The sequence below is a fragment of the Drosophila suzukii genome, chromosome 2R, assembly GCF_043229965.1.
Source record: "Drosophila suzukii chromosome 2R, CBGP_Dsuzu_IsoJpt1.0, whole genome shotgun sequence".
Classification (NCBI taxonomy): Eukaryota; Metazoa; Arthropoda; class Insecta; order Diptera; family Drosophilidae; genus Drosophila; species Drosophila suzukii.
In genome coordinates, this window is record NC_092081.1 from 1,134,804 (window position 1) to 1,151,996 (window position 17,193).

The 17,193-nt window shown below is 42.9% G+C and overlaps 1 protein-coding gene across 1 annotated transcript in view; it reads right to left on the bottom strand.

Moving 5' to 3' along the window:
- Positions 1 to 13,440: 13,440 nt before the first annotated feature.
- The window catches only part of LOC108010974 (uncharacterized), a 49,657-nt gene continuing 45,904 nt past the window's right edge, over positions 13,441 to 17,193 (bottom strand). The window contains exons 4-5 of the mRNA XM_036814025.3: positions 14,104 to 14,351; positions 13,441 to 14,037 (exon numbers count right to left, since the gene is read on the bottom strand). Coding sequence (XP_036669920.2) covers positions 13,590 to 14,037; positions 14,104 to 14,351 — 696 coding nt within the window. The 3' untranslated portion in view covers positions 13,441 to 13,589. The remainder of the gene's footprint in view (positions 14,038 to 14,103; positions 14,352 to 17,193) is intronic.

The window sequence follows — 17,193 nt, forward strand, 5'->3', positions numbered from 1 at the left end:
GCACACAAACCGCCCAAAACTGTGGCTCCTACAGTTTTGATGCTAGATAAAAAATTTTAACTGAAATGTAATGTTCTCATCAATACCTATCGATTGACCTAAAAAAAAGTTTGCCACGCCCACTTAAACGCCCACAAGCCGCGAAAACCTGTGACGCCCACAATGCGCATGCTAGATAAAAAATTTTAACTGAAATGTATTGGTGTCGTCAATACCTATCGATTGATCCAATCAATGACCTACCGCCGGTAGGTGGCGCATTTTAATCTCGCTTTGCTGCTTGCATATCTCCATTTCCCTTTGAGTAACGGGTATCTGATAGTCGAGGTACTTCCTTGTTTTTGGGTTATTTCCGTCAAATTTTGTTCTAGCATGAAAATTGTGGGTTTGGAGTTAGGGTGGGCGTGGCAATTTTTTTTTGGGTCAATCGATAGGTATTGATGGGAACAATACATTTCAGTTAGCATCAAAACTGTAGGAGCCACAGCTTTGGGCGGTTTGTGGGCGTTAGAGTGGGCGTTGCGCCTTGCTGAAACTTGCGCTGCGCAAAAAGCTCAGGAATCTGGATGCCGAATCCCAATAGCTTAGCTCTTATAGTTTCCAAGATCTCAGCGTTCCTACGGACGGACGGACAAACGGACAGTGATCCTGATCAAGAATGTATATACTTTATCGGAAACGCTTCCTTTTGCCTGTTACATACTTTCCGACGAATCTAGTATTACTCTGCGAGTAACGCGTATAAAAATGTACGTGAAATAATAAGGAATGATTTCTATATAGGTGACCTAATGACTGGGGCTGATTCTATAGAAGATGACAATAACTTAATTCAATTAATTTCACAAGAATTACAAAAAGTGGATCTGAATTTAAGGAATTAGATTTCCAACGCCTTAAAAATAATGCGGACTGTAGGGAGATAACAAAGTTCTCACTCATGTTGAAAATAAAAGCGTAAAAACCGTGGGGATTTGATAAGATCCGCAAAAGGAGTTATTTAACTTTCAAGTAAATTGCGGGGAGTCTAGAAAGACAAACAAAAGGATAGTGTAATCTACATTATAAGAAATATATGACCTGTGGCTCCTGTGATTTTAGGTAAACTTTTTAGCTCAAATTCTATGGATAAATAAGAGTGAATGGGATCAAGAATTATCCAAGAAAGAAAAAGATTATTGGGTAAGTTATAAAGAAAGTTTATTGCTTTTAGAAAAGATTCGAGTGAGATTGGAGTGATTCCACTATCACTTTAGCATGGATTAGGAATGGTGATAGTAAGGTCAAATTCATTAGGCGAAGAACGGATGACATTTGAAAATTAAGGAATACCGAATGGAACCATGTGAAGTCTGTAGAAAATCCTGTAGATTTAGCAGCTAGTGGAATTAGTTCTAGCCAATAGACCACCTGTGATTTATGGTGGAAAGGTCCAAAATGGTTATCTGAGCCAAAGGAGCATTGGCCTCGACAGCAATCCAAAAAAATGTATTTTCCATAAATTCATTTCGAGTTTTTGGAGAAATTTTCTAACATATGTAACGAACTGATTTTGTTGGACTGCTCGCTACGAGATTCGTGCTGCTAGCTCAGTAGATTGTGTGTTCATCCCACCAAATTTATATGACGTGACTGTCAATAGATCAGTTAGAAAGAATTACAGCGTTGGGTGGCTCGGTTGGTCTCGGTGTCGTACCACGCTGGCTGCTGATACTGCCCGTCTTGGATCGTCATCGCGTTGACTCGGTGATCGCTGACTCCTTCCTGTGTCTCGGGATGCTCCTAGTGTCACTTGCTGCTGCTCATTCGCCGACGCGTTGACTCGAAGCCGCTTGTCGCGCCTTGGACTCGTAGAGAGATCGGCATTACGGGCTTAGGTAAGCGTCACCGTTCTCAGACTACGGCGAACAGGTGCCTCGCTCTCCAGAGCAACGCCTTTCGAGACAATGACCGCCTGTCAATTGCTCTGTCCCGGACGGTCCCTCTAGGCTCTTGCTCAGTTCGCGCCGACAGTCAAGGCTAACGCCAGGAAGCTGCCTAGCAGTCCACTTCGCTTTACGCCTAGCGCAGACGAACGTTCCACCCCAGCCTCACCCTATTGCTTGACGTTCGTGACGATCCTGCGCTCCTCAATGAGTTCTCCGCGGCGATCGTGACGTGGCTGTTGTTGATGTCTACTGATGTCACTGCCGATGTCCCCTGCTCTGCTCCGTATCTTGCTCGATGTATCGTGGTCTCTGCCCCTTGAGGTCTTGGACGATAGCCGTTCCGGGACTTGCTGAATCGTTGCGCCTCTCCAGGACGACGCCTCTTGAATGCATCAACCGGTCGACTGCTCTGACACTCGGGGTTTTGGTTAGTTGCTGTTCCGGGACTTCGCTGGTAATCGCTGGGCTCTTCAGGACAACGCCTCTTGAAACTACAAGTCGATCGACCGCTCGTCCTTCGCGCCAGGTCCTGCTCAGACGGACAAGGCACACTGGGTCTAGACGTCTTTCCCCTCGAGTTCACGGTTCCTCATCGTAGGACTCTATTGCTCGACTCTGACGGATCCGCCGGGCAAAGTGCCAGGGTGTGGTTGCGACAAATTAAGAAACAAGTCTCCATAAATCAGTCGTGTGCTGCTCTCTGGACCTCAGCTACCTGCGTCTCAATTCGTAGATTCCTGATGTACCAATCCCAAACGTCTCGACGTAGCGATCTTGCTCCTTGTAGGCTTCCCACGGCGCTGCTTACGACGACTTGACTTGTTGTTCTCGTGCTGCTGTTTGACTTGGTTCTTTGATAACTGAATGATCTTGTTGGATTGAGTCCTCTTGATCAACTGATCCTGCTCCCAGTGCCCTGCGGTCTTATATAGGGCATTCGGGAACCGTTTTATCTCTCTTGCGTACGACCCACTGGTACTCTCCACTTCAGGTCCAAAGTCCACGGGTCCCGTTTTAGCCTCTTTTCTCTAGACGCACGACTACCACCTGGAGTCCCATGTCTTGGCACTGTCCTGCTGATCCTCCTGTGGCATGTGGCACGCAGACGCATCGTCCCGCTGCTGAGATGTGGCACTTCTTCTCCTGGTCCAAGGTCCACGGCAGAGTCCAAAGTCCGGTGCGTTCCGTTATTTCCTTTTGCACATCGTCATCGAAGTCTCAACTCTCTCTCTCCAAACTCTAATTCTCCAAACTCTCTGTCTCCACCCTCTCGTTATCAAAACTCTTTTTCTCCAACACTTCTCTTTACCAAACACTCTTTCTCCAAATTATCTTTCTTTAAACTCTCATTTTCGTCATGCCCTTACTATGCTAATTCACCGCGTATCTGGTAGCCGGCAGGCCACCATGTATAATGCCCGCTGCAATTTGTGGGGAGTTGTTCAACTTCTCACATCCCCGCCTTTCTTCGGGAACCAAAATAAACTCGTTCATCTTCTCTGGCTTTAATCGTCGTGTATCCTGTAGCTTTTGAGTTCTTTCGACGCTCTCAATGACTCCCTCGTCGCCCCCTTGTGACTTCCTTGATGCCCGCGACGCTCACAGCTCTATCCTGAGTTCCACAGCGTCTCGATAAAGTTTGCATTCACTTCCTCTGCGCCTGCCTTGATACTTCATGAGTTTCCACTAGGATATCGATAATCAGCGTTCTTCTCCTTTTCAATGTTTCTCCGTCTGGTCACACTATCCGCGCTTGATCGATAGTTCATCGTCTATCGATACCGATGGCGAAGCGTTGCCAACTGCTCGTTGCGATGTTTTACCCTTTGCCGATACGTCCAGTATTTTCTTGTGCTCATCGATCGCCACTATCATCCAGTGACAATCGACCGCCTACTAATCAAGGCGCCCCCTTACCTAGCCAAGGGTGAATTGGCAAAATTGGTTCTGCCAGTACAGCTTTCGGTTGATTTATTCTGGTCTTTCCTTTCCTCTTTGTCGTTGTCCTTACGTTCAACTACAATAGCCCCAACGGTTTTAAATACCGTTCGGACCTCGTTTGCACCACGGCTTTTCTGCCCGTGGTGAGTTGTACTTTTGGTTGGACCGGCATTTACTTCTCTTCATGTTTTCCCGTATTTTTTTCCCTGTTAATTGTTGGTTCGATGCGTGTTTCTGTCTTGTGCGACCAGCTGGATGCAGTGTAGATCTGAATCTCCACCGTCCTCCGCCTTTCCTCGGGTAACAACTTCACAAGCTCTTCCGGCGCATTCCGTATAGAATCTCCAGATGCTACGGTGTGTCTGGACTGCGCGACTTGTGTTGCTTACCTGCCTCCGCGTATACTCCCTTCTACATGGCGTAATCGGTTGACTTTGGCTCGCGCCCGACGCTGAAGCCGTTTCCTCGTCGTCGGGGTCAGCGTACACCCTTTATCGCGTTCTTGTGTCGTATCCTTCTGCGTGGCGTATGGATGACTCTTGCTTAGGCCTGACGCGTAATCCCGTGGCCTCGCAGTCTGGATCGATATAAAATTCTGATCCTGTCCTTGTGCCGTATTCCATGTATGTCCTCTCCGCCTGACGTGATCACGGATGACTCTGGAAAATGCCTGACGCTGAGTACGGTTGCCTTGCGGTCTGGATCTGCCCTTGTGTTTGTTGTTGCTAAAGCTCACCAACGTGGATGGTCCGCTCACCGGAAATGCGAAATCTACAACCTGGTAAGGATCATCGTACCTCGGGCTAGTTTCGCTGCGAATCCTTCGACCCCTTTGGACAGGCGGTGTTCCTTGGCCCTCACTGCGTCACCCACCGCTGACGTCCATTGCCTCCTCCTCAGATTGCAGTGTTTAGCTTTGTCCTGGAATGCCTTTTCCAGATTTTGCCGTACGATGTCAAAGATCTCCCTAAGTTTGTTTGCATTTTCCTCCGGGGTCTTCGTAGCTCGTCCAGTGCCTAGAGCTTCCCTATCATATAGGCTGATGGGGATTCGCGGCTCCCTGTATTGGGTCAGCCGGTGGACTCCGACATGCTCGTATTCACCGCTAGCATAATCTCCGGCCACTTCTCATCCCAGTTTCTCTGGTCCTGCCCTGCGAACTGCGCTATCATGGTCTTGACCGTTCTATTTGCTCGCTCTGTCGGATTCTCCTGTGGCGTGTGGGACCCCCCACTCGGCGACTCGGCTATTGCACTGCGCTGCGGCACTAGTTCTGTCAATTTCGAAAATATATATTTTAGTTTGCGCACACCGTGGCCCATGGTTTCTCTGGCACTTGGCTTAGCATTTTTCCGGCCGCCTGCATTTGATTTGGTTTAAATCTCATGCATGTCTGATATTTCCTCACATGAGCTCGAGCGTCTCTATGCATACCTGGCTAGTAATATCGGGACGCCAACCGTGCAATTGTCCTTCGGCTTTCTACGTGTCCCGCAAGGGCGCGTCGTGGTTTTCCCTCAACACTGTTTTCCGTAGTGACTTTGGGACGCACATCTTCTATGATCCGACGTCTTCGCTGCCCGCTCTGTGTGGAATATTTATATCGGGTAGGCATCCTTTGCAGACTTCGCGTTGATCTGTCTGAAGTCGACGCACAGCCTCCACTTGCCTTTCCTCTTTTTCACCATGGGGGAGCTGTGTGGGCTCTTTGAATGCTCTATGAACCTTATTTGGAGAAGCTCGTCCACCTTTGCATTGATATCCCCTGGGATTTTTGGGTTCTTGTGATAGTATTGGCCTTTCATCCTTTATTTTTATCTGATGCTCTGCCATGATCGACGTTCCCGTCATGGTGTTGAAGTCTGCTAGCTCTGTTTATAGGAACTTTGTAGTATCGTTCACTTCGCTTGTCTGTTGAACGACTGCTACCGCTAGTTTCTTCTCGAGCCATCCATTGATCTCGTGTCCAGCACACTTAATTTCGGTTCCAACTCGTGTAAGGAAGTTCCATCCCAACACCAACGGATCCACTACTCCTGCGTCCTAAATTTGACCTCCACCTCGAGCTGTGCATCTATTCCGCCGCGTCTTCCGTCTGCCAACCTAACTCGCCGTCTCGTCCTTGTAATCCTTCCTAGAGCAGCAAGATTGGCCGATAGTTCCTCGCTAACAACGCTTGCGGTTGCCCCGGGGTTGATTGTGGCTTTGTAGCTGTTCCCACCAATCTGCCCCTCTTCGATTAGCGTGCCACTTAGTTTGGAGGGGTAGCACTGTGCGACCCCCGCTTGCCTCTCTGCGGCTGAGATCGCGAGATCGAGACATACCTCCTGCGGGTCAGTGACAAGAATTGTTTCTTTTGCCTCTGTGTGGTGCTTGTCGGCCTCCAAAAGGTGTTGTTTGGCTTTCTCTATTGCTGTTGGGGTGGTGACCATGGACCTCCTCGTGGTTGTTCGGTTGCTTGCTGCCGTTGGACCTGGTGTGGTGGTGACCCCTGGACATTTTCCGTTTACCCTGGTTGCCTGATTCATCGCATCTTTTGCACGTGACTTGCGTTGGGCCGCCGACTTTGTCCTCGATAACTTCTTCTCCTGAGCGAATGCTTCCCGCTCTTTTTCCAGTTCCTCGTACTCGTTGGCTAAGATCTCTAGAGTATCCAGCTCCGACACCTTGTAAGCTCTTAGGAAGATCCTTATACTCGGTGTACAGATCTCCTTAATAATTCTTAGGGTCCCTCTCGGCAAGTAGTTACCATCGTCTGGATGTCGATCATGTAGTCCTTGAACGACTCGCTGTTGCCCTGCTTCCGTTGCCTGATCTGATCCGCCAGCCTGGTAAAGAAATCTCTCGGCAGAAAATATGTGTCAAAGCTGAAGATGATATGAAGGACTTTAATCACAAACATGAACCTCCACAGCTGAAGGAAAGATCCTCCACGGTCAATGATATGTCAGCTTCTTTCTATACATTTCGGCCATGGGCTGACCGACTTCACTCCTTGCTGTCAGCACATTTTGCAGCCGAGCTAACTAAGCAAACTGCTACCATGATTAAAATTCATTCATTACGCTAAACTTCCGAGTTCTAAGTAGTATATAAGCATGTGTCAATTTAGGAATACATCTGTTATCAACGCAACTTATAACTCCGCGGCTCTATTTTCCACCTCCAGAAATAGAGCTCGTAATTCTAACCTTCGTGAGCTCAACCTCAGCGCACTTCCAGCATCGCCTGTGGTCCGGCAACGCAGTAACCATCGTTACCATTGCCGCGACGCGATCGTCCCCCTAAGTGGCCGAATATAAATAAAATTAACATATCTTCCCAGTTGAAGAACCATTCACTGCAAATTTAACTTATGGAAAAACTGCCATTGAGAAAAAATAATATTTTAATAATTTTGGTGAGAATAGCAAATTTCTCATTTTAAATTGCCTGCGATTTGTGCGGCCCTGTTAACTCAGAGGATAAACAACTTATAGCCAATGACATAGAACGGCCATCTAGATCCCCATATAATAATTCAATATGGGTAGTCAAAAAAAGGGGTCGATGAGGATGGACAAAAAAAGAAGAGAATGGTTATAGACATTCAAAAATTGTACTAACAAACTGAAGATGACATGCATCCGATCCAACCAATTCAGTAACACTGTCATACATGGGTAAAGCCCAGTACTTTACGACCTTGCATCTCAAATCCCGGCTTCAACAAATTGTGCTGTCTGAAAAATACCGACAAAAAGTCGACTTTTTCCGTTAACAACGGGAAGTATGAACTCTGCAGACTCCCATTTTGTCTTAAAAATGTGTCCCTAGCGGCTTGGCGTAGTAGTGAAAACACCTTTTTTGCTGCTTGTGGTATGAAATCTTGTTATAATTGCAATATATTAATTATTATTTGGGTATTACTTTTTAATGAAATGTCAGATTTTAATAATTTTTGGCACGTAGATTGATAATAAGAACAAACTCTCATTTAAAGTTTTACAAAAATTAAAAAAATTTGGGCGCTAGACGGTTTTTAGTGTTCTGAGTTCTGAGATCCCAGCGTTCATACGGACAGACGGAAATGGCTAGATCGACTCGGCTAGGGGTCCTGATCAACAATATATAGACTTTATGGGGTCGGAAACGCTTCCTTCTACATGTTACATACTTTCCGACGAATCTAGTATACCCTTTTACTCTACGAGTAACGGGTATAATTACCCTGAAACAAAAAACCACAGCTTATAGACTAATCAATTAGAACGACCCGGCCACGATTATGGGCGGTTTGTGGGCGTTAGAGTAAGCGTGGCACATTGCTGAAACAAACTTGCGCTGCGTAAGAAGCTCAGGAACCTGCACGCCAAATCTCAATAGCCTACCTCTTATAGTTTCCGAGATCTCAGCGTTCATCCGGACACACGGACATGGCTAGATCGACTCAGCTAGTGATCCTGATCAAGAATATATGTACTTTATGGGGTCGGAAACGCTTCCTTCTGCCTGTTACATACTTTCCGACGAATCTAGTATACCCTTTTACTCTACGAGTAACGGGTATAATAAAGAAAATCAAAATTGGGAAACGTACCTCTAACAATAACACAGTACTTCTCCGTTTACTCGGTGCAAGCAGCAGATAGGAAAAAGGCGTTTTTTCTATCGTGGGCAGGCACTCACATATTTGAGCTTGTAAAAAATCTGTTTGGTAGCGAAAACTTGGGCCAGCAGACATATGAACAAATAACGGAAAAACAAACAGAACATTTCAAGCAGAAGCGTCATACTGTTGTTTATAAATTGGGTAAAGAGGCTGGGATCATGAACTGGATAACGTGCATGGCAGACGTACTCGAGGTATTAAATCCTACCAATGCCGAGACTGCCAAATGATCCATCCTCTACGGAAAGGCCACCACTTGCTGCGGCATAGCCCCCAGAAACGACTCCAGGAAGTACATATCCAGAAGTACTTCTCCAATTGCTTCGCGCACAGTCATTCCAAAGACTCCTGCCGCAGTAATCTTCACTGCCACAAGTGTGGAAAGGGCCACCACACTCTCCTACATATGATCGATCTTCACTTCCTTTATACTATCCTAAGAATCTTGCTACGGCTGTCCCCGAAAGTGGGGGGGGGGGGGCAGTGTCGAGCGGCAGTTTTATTCAGATGTCTACGTTAGGCTTAAGGAGTTATATTTTCAAAGTGTAACAATAAACACCCACGCACGTCGCCAACGAAACTGCAAAGTACACCCGTGTTTTTTCGTACCTTCGTTCTTGGGACTTCCTCCTATTTCAGCGATCAAGCCGCCCCGCCCCAAGATTCTGGTCCTTCGAGCCGAGTTTCTAACTCTGGATTTTCCTCTCCTGGAGTTTTCTGGTTTTTTTCCCAGCAGGCTTGAACCACTTCAGATAAGTTCCACTTACTATTATTTGCCGGTCATACAGCCAGTTTTTTTTTGACTAACATTCTGTATGATATAAATCCAACAGTGATTAATCCGACGCAACGGCATTTAATATATGTACATATTTCAATTCCGTTATTTGTGCACGACAATATTCCAGTTTCCTTTGCAAATAATTGTGCACTTTAAATAATTCCAGTGCTACTATTCAACGAAATGTGTTTCATATATTTTTTTAAATTCCAATTGTGTGTAGAACACAACACAGCCACAGTGAAAACTTTCGGAAAGGGTATACTAGGTTCGTCAGAAAGTATGTAACAGGCAGAAGGAAGCGTTTCCGACCCCATAAAGTATATATATTCTTGATCAGGGTCACTAGCCGAGTCGATCTAGCCATGTCCGTCTGTCCGTCTGCCTGTCCGGATGAACGCTGAGATCTCGGAAACTATAAGAGCTAGGCTATTGAGATTTGGCGTACAGATTCCTGAGCTTCTTACGCAGCGCAAGTTTGTTTCAGCAGAGTGCCATGCCCACTCTAACGCCCACAAACCGCCCAAAACTGTGGCTCCTACAGTTTTGATGCTAGAATAAAAATGTTAACTGAAATGTATTGTTCTCATCAATACCTATCGATTGACTCACAAAAAGTTTGACACGCCCACTCTAACGCCCATAACGCTTAAATTTGTCTACCGCCGGTAGGTGGCGCATTTTAATATCGCTTTGCTGCTTGCATATCTCCATTTAGCTGAGTAACGGGTATCTGATAGTCGAGGTACTCGACTATAGCGTTTTTCCTTGTTTTTTACTGTGTTTCAGCTGGGAGCTGATACTTACATAAATATTCTAATAGTCTACTTTAACTACTCTTTCTAATACAGTCCACTCCAAATACTTTTCTCGACCTACAATTACGGCTAACTTATTTCTAAAATTAAAAACAAAGTTACAATATCCACAAATTTTGTCCAGCAAATCATCTGCAATTAAATTGTGCAACGTCCCGCAACGTTATTCCGCTACTCGCACCCCACATACATAGTGTACATAGTGTACATATATGTACGTATATAATATGTATATGTTCCTTCCAAAGAATCAAAATTAAAGTCAGAATTTTTGCCGTTATAATAAATATTTGTTGAATTTGCCTATCAGACAGTGTGACCGTTTATTTTTACGCACCTTGATTGGTTGCTAAATTCCAATTAGTTTCTAGCCCATTTCCGTTTCCCTACTTCGAAATTAAAATTCTGAATTATTTCCGTCATGGCAACATCAGCAAAATCCGCTTTATCCTGATTTATGGCCACAGCTGACTGTCTGATCCACTTTGAGGCCACTGTGAACGCTCCAGGTGCTCCTATCCCTAAAATCCAAGTTATACCAAACGTACTCCACTTATGAAATGTTTGTCGCGCATCTCATGGAACAAATCCAACAGGGCTCCTCTCAAATACTTCAAGTTCCAGTAACTCCATCCCAAAATTCCACGTATTATGGCTGTCGATTCCCTCCTATCCACACAGAGGTTTTCTCGGGCGATTATCTTCGTTGGCCGACTTTACGGGACCTTTTCACTGCGATATACATAGAAAATGCAATTATTCCACTTAAATTTAAAAACAAGTGGAGAAGCTCATTCCATAGTTTCGAGATCCTCACTCACCAATGATGGCTTTCGCTCTGCCTGGGAAAACCAAACTAAGCGTTTCGAAAATATGCCATTGCAGGTGAACAGTCACTTGAAAACTCAGTTCAATGTGCAATCCATAGCACATGAGTCTGGAGCAACTTTAAAGGAACTTCAACGCACTTTACAAGGTTGCTTAACTTCCTTACAATTTTTCGGCGTTAATATTAAGAATTGAGACCCTATCCTGGTTTATATGTGCTCAACAAATCTACAAAAGATCACGCTCTCATTATGGGAGCAATCCATCCAAAATAAAGCCTAAATTCCTACGTGGCTTGAGCTTGAATCCTTTTTACGGAGAGCCATCGAATTCTTGAGACCGTCGATAGCTTCCGATTTGCCAATTTCCTCCATGTCCAGTCCACAGACATAAATCGAGTGGCAGAATTTCCAAAAATAAATTCCTTCAACACAAAGGTAGTTCCGATACCCAAAGGCTGCGATCTGTATTCGAAGAATAACCACCTCGTGCCGTGACGGTAGACGATCCCCTAGCCTAGAATGTTCACGCCAAAAGGGCGTTTAATTCCTGGAGGCAGTGTCGAGCGACAGTTTTATCCAGTTGTCCACATCTCGCGCGCCCGCACTGCTCTTCGCTCTCCCTCACCATCTCTCATTTTAAGTCTCCACTCCGCTCTGGAGCGCTTAAGTTAAGTTAGACTTAAAGAGTTATTTATTCAAAGTGTAACAATAAACCCCAAAGTACACCCGTGTTTTTTCGTACCTTCGTTCTTGGAACTTAACCCTATTTCAGCGATCAAGCCACCCCGCCCGAACATTCCCGAATGTAACAATTTTTGCCATGTAGTTTGACATTAATAATCAAAATTAAATCTTATTTAAATTTAAAATATTTAAAAATGTGAGTGCTAGACTAGTTTTAGCGTTATGGGCGTTTGTAAGCGTTAGAGTGGGCGTGGCACCCTGCTGAAACAAACCGCCGCTAACGGGTATAAAAATACAACGGACGAGATTTGTGAGAGACGAGAAAACGCGATTCTTTTGCATGTTTCGTTTCTTGCATGCCTTACAGGCGGCGATAAAATCTACGGTCAGTTGCTTTTCCTGACGTTTCTCAGGAGTTCTAAAAGTTGTACCTAATTGAGTATCGAACAAGGCAGGTACCGAGAAATCGTCCGAATTCACTGATTGTAGAAGGCCTCGCATAGTTTTCAATTGCTACTATTCACGGACTTGAAGGTTTGATTCCGTGCTCATTGATGAAGTAGCTGAGAAACTGCACCTCTGCCTGAGCCACCTGATACTTTCTAAGGCTGACCCTGAGTCCATGGCTACGAAGGATCTCCAAGACGACACGAATATGTTTTTCGCGTTCCACAGGTAGGTTAGACATCATTGGGATATCGTCTATATAGCAATAAACGAAATCATCGCCACGAAAAATATTTTCAATGAATCATTGGAAGGTTTTCATAGCGTTCTTTGAACCGAACGGCATGTAGAACAGTACGGAATGCTAACGGCGGTTTTAGGAGTACCATATGGAGTGTAGAAAATATTGTTTTTCCGTGTAGCTACTCCAAGAAGTAGTGGAAGTGAGCAATTAGGTAACGCTGAGGTACGTTATATCATTCAGCTTGCGATAGTCCCCGCAAGAACGCCAACCACCATTCTATTGTTGTCGGCAACAAACGCCTTCTTTAATTAAAGTCGTTATACTTTTGCGGTGCTAAGTTTCTCACCAGACAGACGGATATTGGACTTCCTTTGGTATGTGCTGTCAACGAGAAGGTTGAAATGGGACAATAGCCAAAACACACTTTCAAGGAAGTGCACCCACGGCCTTAAAAATCGAAAAATGAACAAAAAATTAAGGTATTTTATCGTTAGACATTTGTGTTTCGCGGAATACTGCAATCTATACACAAATATGTTATGTTCTTTTTTGAGCAGTAGACTTCGTTACTTTTCGTTTTGGGTTTCTGTTAAGCGTTTTACGTTAAGCTGTTCGGGAGGCGCTCTCTTACCGAACATCGCACAATAAGAGATTCTAGTCACACTCGTCAGAGAAACTTATTAAAAGACCGATTGACTAAAAAGACAACGCAAGCGGTCTTTTCAATAATTTCTTTTCTTTCCGGTGCACAGTGGTAAGCTCTCAATGATGGCCTGCTAGTTTTACTCCGCATACTTTACACTCCGATTTTTTGTCCATGTATTAAATTTCAAAAATTGATGCACTTTTTTATTGTAATCACGTCTATTTTTTAATTGGAGCACTGCTAACACGCGAAATAGAGGAAGCCAAGTCACACGAAGGAATCTTCGTTCAAAATCAAACGGTACCTGAATGAGCCGAGCAAAAGAGAACGGAAAAAACAATCGGATGCTCTCGGATTCTTTCCTCAAAGTCGGAGAGAAATACACTTATTTTGCGACCGCAAGAATTGGTCAACAGTTATTTATGGCGTGGGATTTTTGGCTGAAAACGATATTCGACTCAAAGCTGGCATTCTTTAATTGACTAAACTGTATATTTTCAGAAGCTTTTGAAAATCATTATAAAGAAAACATTGTTGCCTAATAACTATTTTAAAATTTATTGTTTTTATTGTGTAGTAAAAAATAAGAATAGCTGATACAAAAAATTTGTGAATCAAGCTATTTTTGTAGTGTCGTATTGAACTTGCTTATGGCCTCTCCGACATATTTTTCCTTCTCAGCTAGCGCAGACTTAAGCTGCGTACGTAATTGCTGTAGATTGGGCATGGTGCGGCAGTCTCTAATGTTAAGCAGTGTTCGGAAGATGTTCTCCCACATTTGCCGCTGAAAGTAGCGAGGCACGGTTGTCTTCGGCATCCAAATTGGGCTTGGAGTTCGTTGAGTCACTTCCATATAGCGCCCGAAAAGCAGCACATGCATAACGCTTACAAGACCAAATAAATCCAGCTGATAAGTCCACGGTCGCTGGGTTCGCATTTCAATGCACTTAAACAGATCATCGTGATGGACATAATTAAATGTGTAATTTTTCGGAAAGAACTTAGTGTCTATAGACACACCGAAGTCAATAAGCTGCAGACTCACATTGTTGGGATCCGCATCTAGCCTGAAACAGAAGGAATTATTAAAATGATCTGCAAGGTTTTTAAAGTAGTTGGCTGGATGTGCTTACGGCCTCAGTAGCAGAAAGTTGTCCGGCTTTATGTCGGCATGAATGATACCCATGGCGTGCAGATGATCCACAATGTCGAGCATCTGACAGCTCAAATGCATTACCACATACTCGTCTATGTTCCTGCTGGTAATACTCTTAACCTTGTTGCAAACGCCGATTAGTGATCCATAGTCTGAAAATTCCGAAATGTATATGCTGGAATTGTTTCCCACCAGGGCATAATCGATATGTGCATATGCTGGGATCTGTAAAAAAAATTCATTTTGTTTCGATTCATAGTACAAGTTATTTTAAGGTTTAGTTGTAGTCGGTCATTCCATCAATTTTCAAACGTTTAAGCTCTGAGATCTGGGAACTGTAAAGGCTAGATAGTTAAGATTTGACATGCAGATTCCTAACATTCTAATTCAGTCTTGGCCGTTTGAATGTTTTCATTTGAAATTTTTTCTGAAGAACCATTAAAAATTTGACATTTTAATTGCAAACAATCTTTTTAAAAAATGTAAGCTTTTTGTTAAACAGCTCTTTAAAGTAACCCAAAAATAAAATACCCAATTCGGGCCAAACGAGTGATCGGATTCCAAAAAATTTTGGTTTGGGGGAATTTACTTTTCGTATGAACTGAAACAATTAAAAATATTAAAAAATGATAGCAGTTATTTTTGGATGTTGTTGTATTAAAAATAACTACGTGCTTTGTTTTAATTTTTTAATTCATACAATAGTTGCACATCTTTTGAACATATTCATTAAAATAAACGCGTTCGGTCAAGTCGTATGTGACTACCAGTTGATAAAACGTGGCTTGAGGAAAAGCGAATTTTAAAGTGCTTTCTTGAGCGCTCTGCTGGGCAATCCTTGTCAGCGCTGTAACTTTCGAATGACATTGAATGTGGAAAAATCAGAGTTCGTACAATACGGTCAACTATTTTCGCTTCGTTGAAGGTCTCGGTCTCGGGTGTTTGGTTGACTGTAACACACGAATCGGTCCCTTACCGACCGCTCGATTCAAACGAAACCTTTCGTCGCTCATCTATTGAAAGTCAGTAAATGAGCAAAACAACAAAAGGGCCCGCACACAAGGTCTTTATTTTTGTTATTGTGGTTTCTTATGTTGTTGCCTCAGATATTTTATGACAGGAAAAGCATTAAAGAGAGAGAGGGAGAGAAAAAAATGATAGGGCTTTTTTTATACCCTTGGGAGGGTATTTTTCAGGCAGAGGTTTGCAACGCACTGAAGGAGACGTTTCATCTGACCGTCAATTCAATAACGTTTTCGAGCCATTGCTTTAAAGACCTTTTTTTTTATATTTATCTAATTTATTTAATAAAGTATGCGAGGGTGATCGGTAATTCCGTACGCATGCAAGTTATATGACACATTATTTAGGGGCTCTTACCCAATTTATAAACAACTTTGAGCCGAGAGCTAATTTCCAAAGAACTCTGACAGACCCGAGATAAATCCGTGGTCAGCTATTTCTGCCAAGCAGGCCTCCAAATCATTCCCACCCAGATCAATTTCACGCAGTCCGAATCAAACGGATGCTGTAAACATCCAAACCGATATTGTAAACAATCGGAGACCCAAGCGAGCCCTGAGTCCGCTAACGTAAACAAAAGATCCCCAAAGCGAGTCCCGAGTCCGCTAACGTAAACAAAAAGATCCCCAAAGCGGTCCCTAAACTCCGCTAATGTAAACACCAATTTCCGGCCAAGATTGGACTTCGAATTTAATTGGCAAATTGCATCATCCTATTTTCCGACTCTCTTGAGTCATTCTCTTTATCAATTTTTGGGGATAAAATCTCTTAAGCCGAGGTTTGATTATTGATCATTGAACTAGAGATCAGGCAGTCCGTTTTTGAGATCCGAATCGAGCAGAACAAATATTCGAGAATAAATACAAGAGCAGTGAATTAAATAAGTTCGACCTATTGTAAAATTGTAATAGTGAATAAGTGATTGTTAAAAATAAAAATAAATTTTTTTAATCAATTCACTAGTGAGAAACTTAATTGGCGCCCAACGTGGGGCCGTGTGATTAAAAAATTCTAAAGCAAAGCTTTTAAATAAACCCCAAAAAAGTTTAAAAGTGAAAAAGGAATTTTGCGCGGCCAACAACCCGATACAACCGACGAAAATATAAAGCCTGTGTTGAAAAAAATAAGGTGGAAATTAATAAATGCAATAATCCCCTTAAACTCTATACAACCGGCAAAAAAATAAAAAGTTTGTGTTGATCAAAAAATAATAAGGTGGAAAATAATTAATGGAATAATCCCCTTAAAATCTCACATTACAAAATAGTGTTCGTAACATAAATTCACTGCTCGGACAAAATAAAAAATTTAAAAAGTGACAACAAAATTCATCGAAATAAATAACCATTGTGGAAAACAATTTAATTAAAAAAATATCTAAAAACAAAAATCTACAAACAAATCTTCGAAAAGACATTTAAAGACAAAAAGGCTGAAGGGCAATCCCTCGCCAAGAAATAAACACTGAAGAAAGAAGGAAGACATCAATTTAAAAACCCGAAGAAGGAAGGAAGACCCCAAGATACAAAAAAAGGAAGGACGACCCCAAGCAGGATCATCATCTAAGAAAAACAACAACCCCAAAAACAACGACAAGAAAAATAAGGAGGACGATTCGTGAGCGATATAATCCTTTTTTTTATTATTATTATTATTTAATAAGAAATTTGTAAAAAAAAATATAATTATACAAAGTGGAAGAATTAATTTCTGATTTCGAAAATATTCTCAAAATGTCAGAACCTTCAACAAGCCAGAACGGAGCAAATAAAAGACTCCACATAAGTTCGCCTCAAGAACATCATCAGGCGATAACAAACAATACCATGTTAAATGTAGGAGATTTAATTAAACAAATTGTAAATTTTGAATTGAATCCATTAAAGGAAGAGATCGTTAACTTAAGATCGCAGCTTTCTCATAAAGTTAAAACGGTTGAAGATTATCAGATAGAGATTATAGATCCAAATATAAAGTGCGACACATCTTATGAGATCATCAAATCTGTTAGGGAATATAAAGGAGAAGAAGATAAATATGTAAG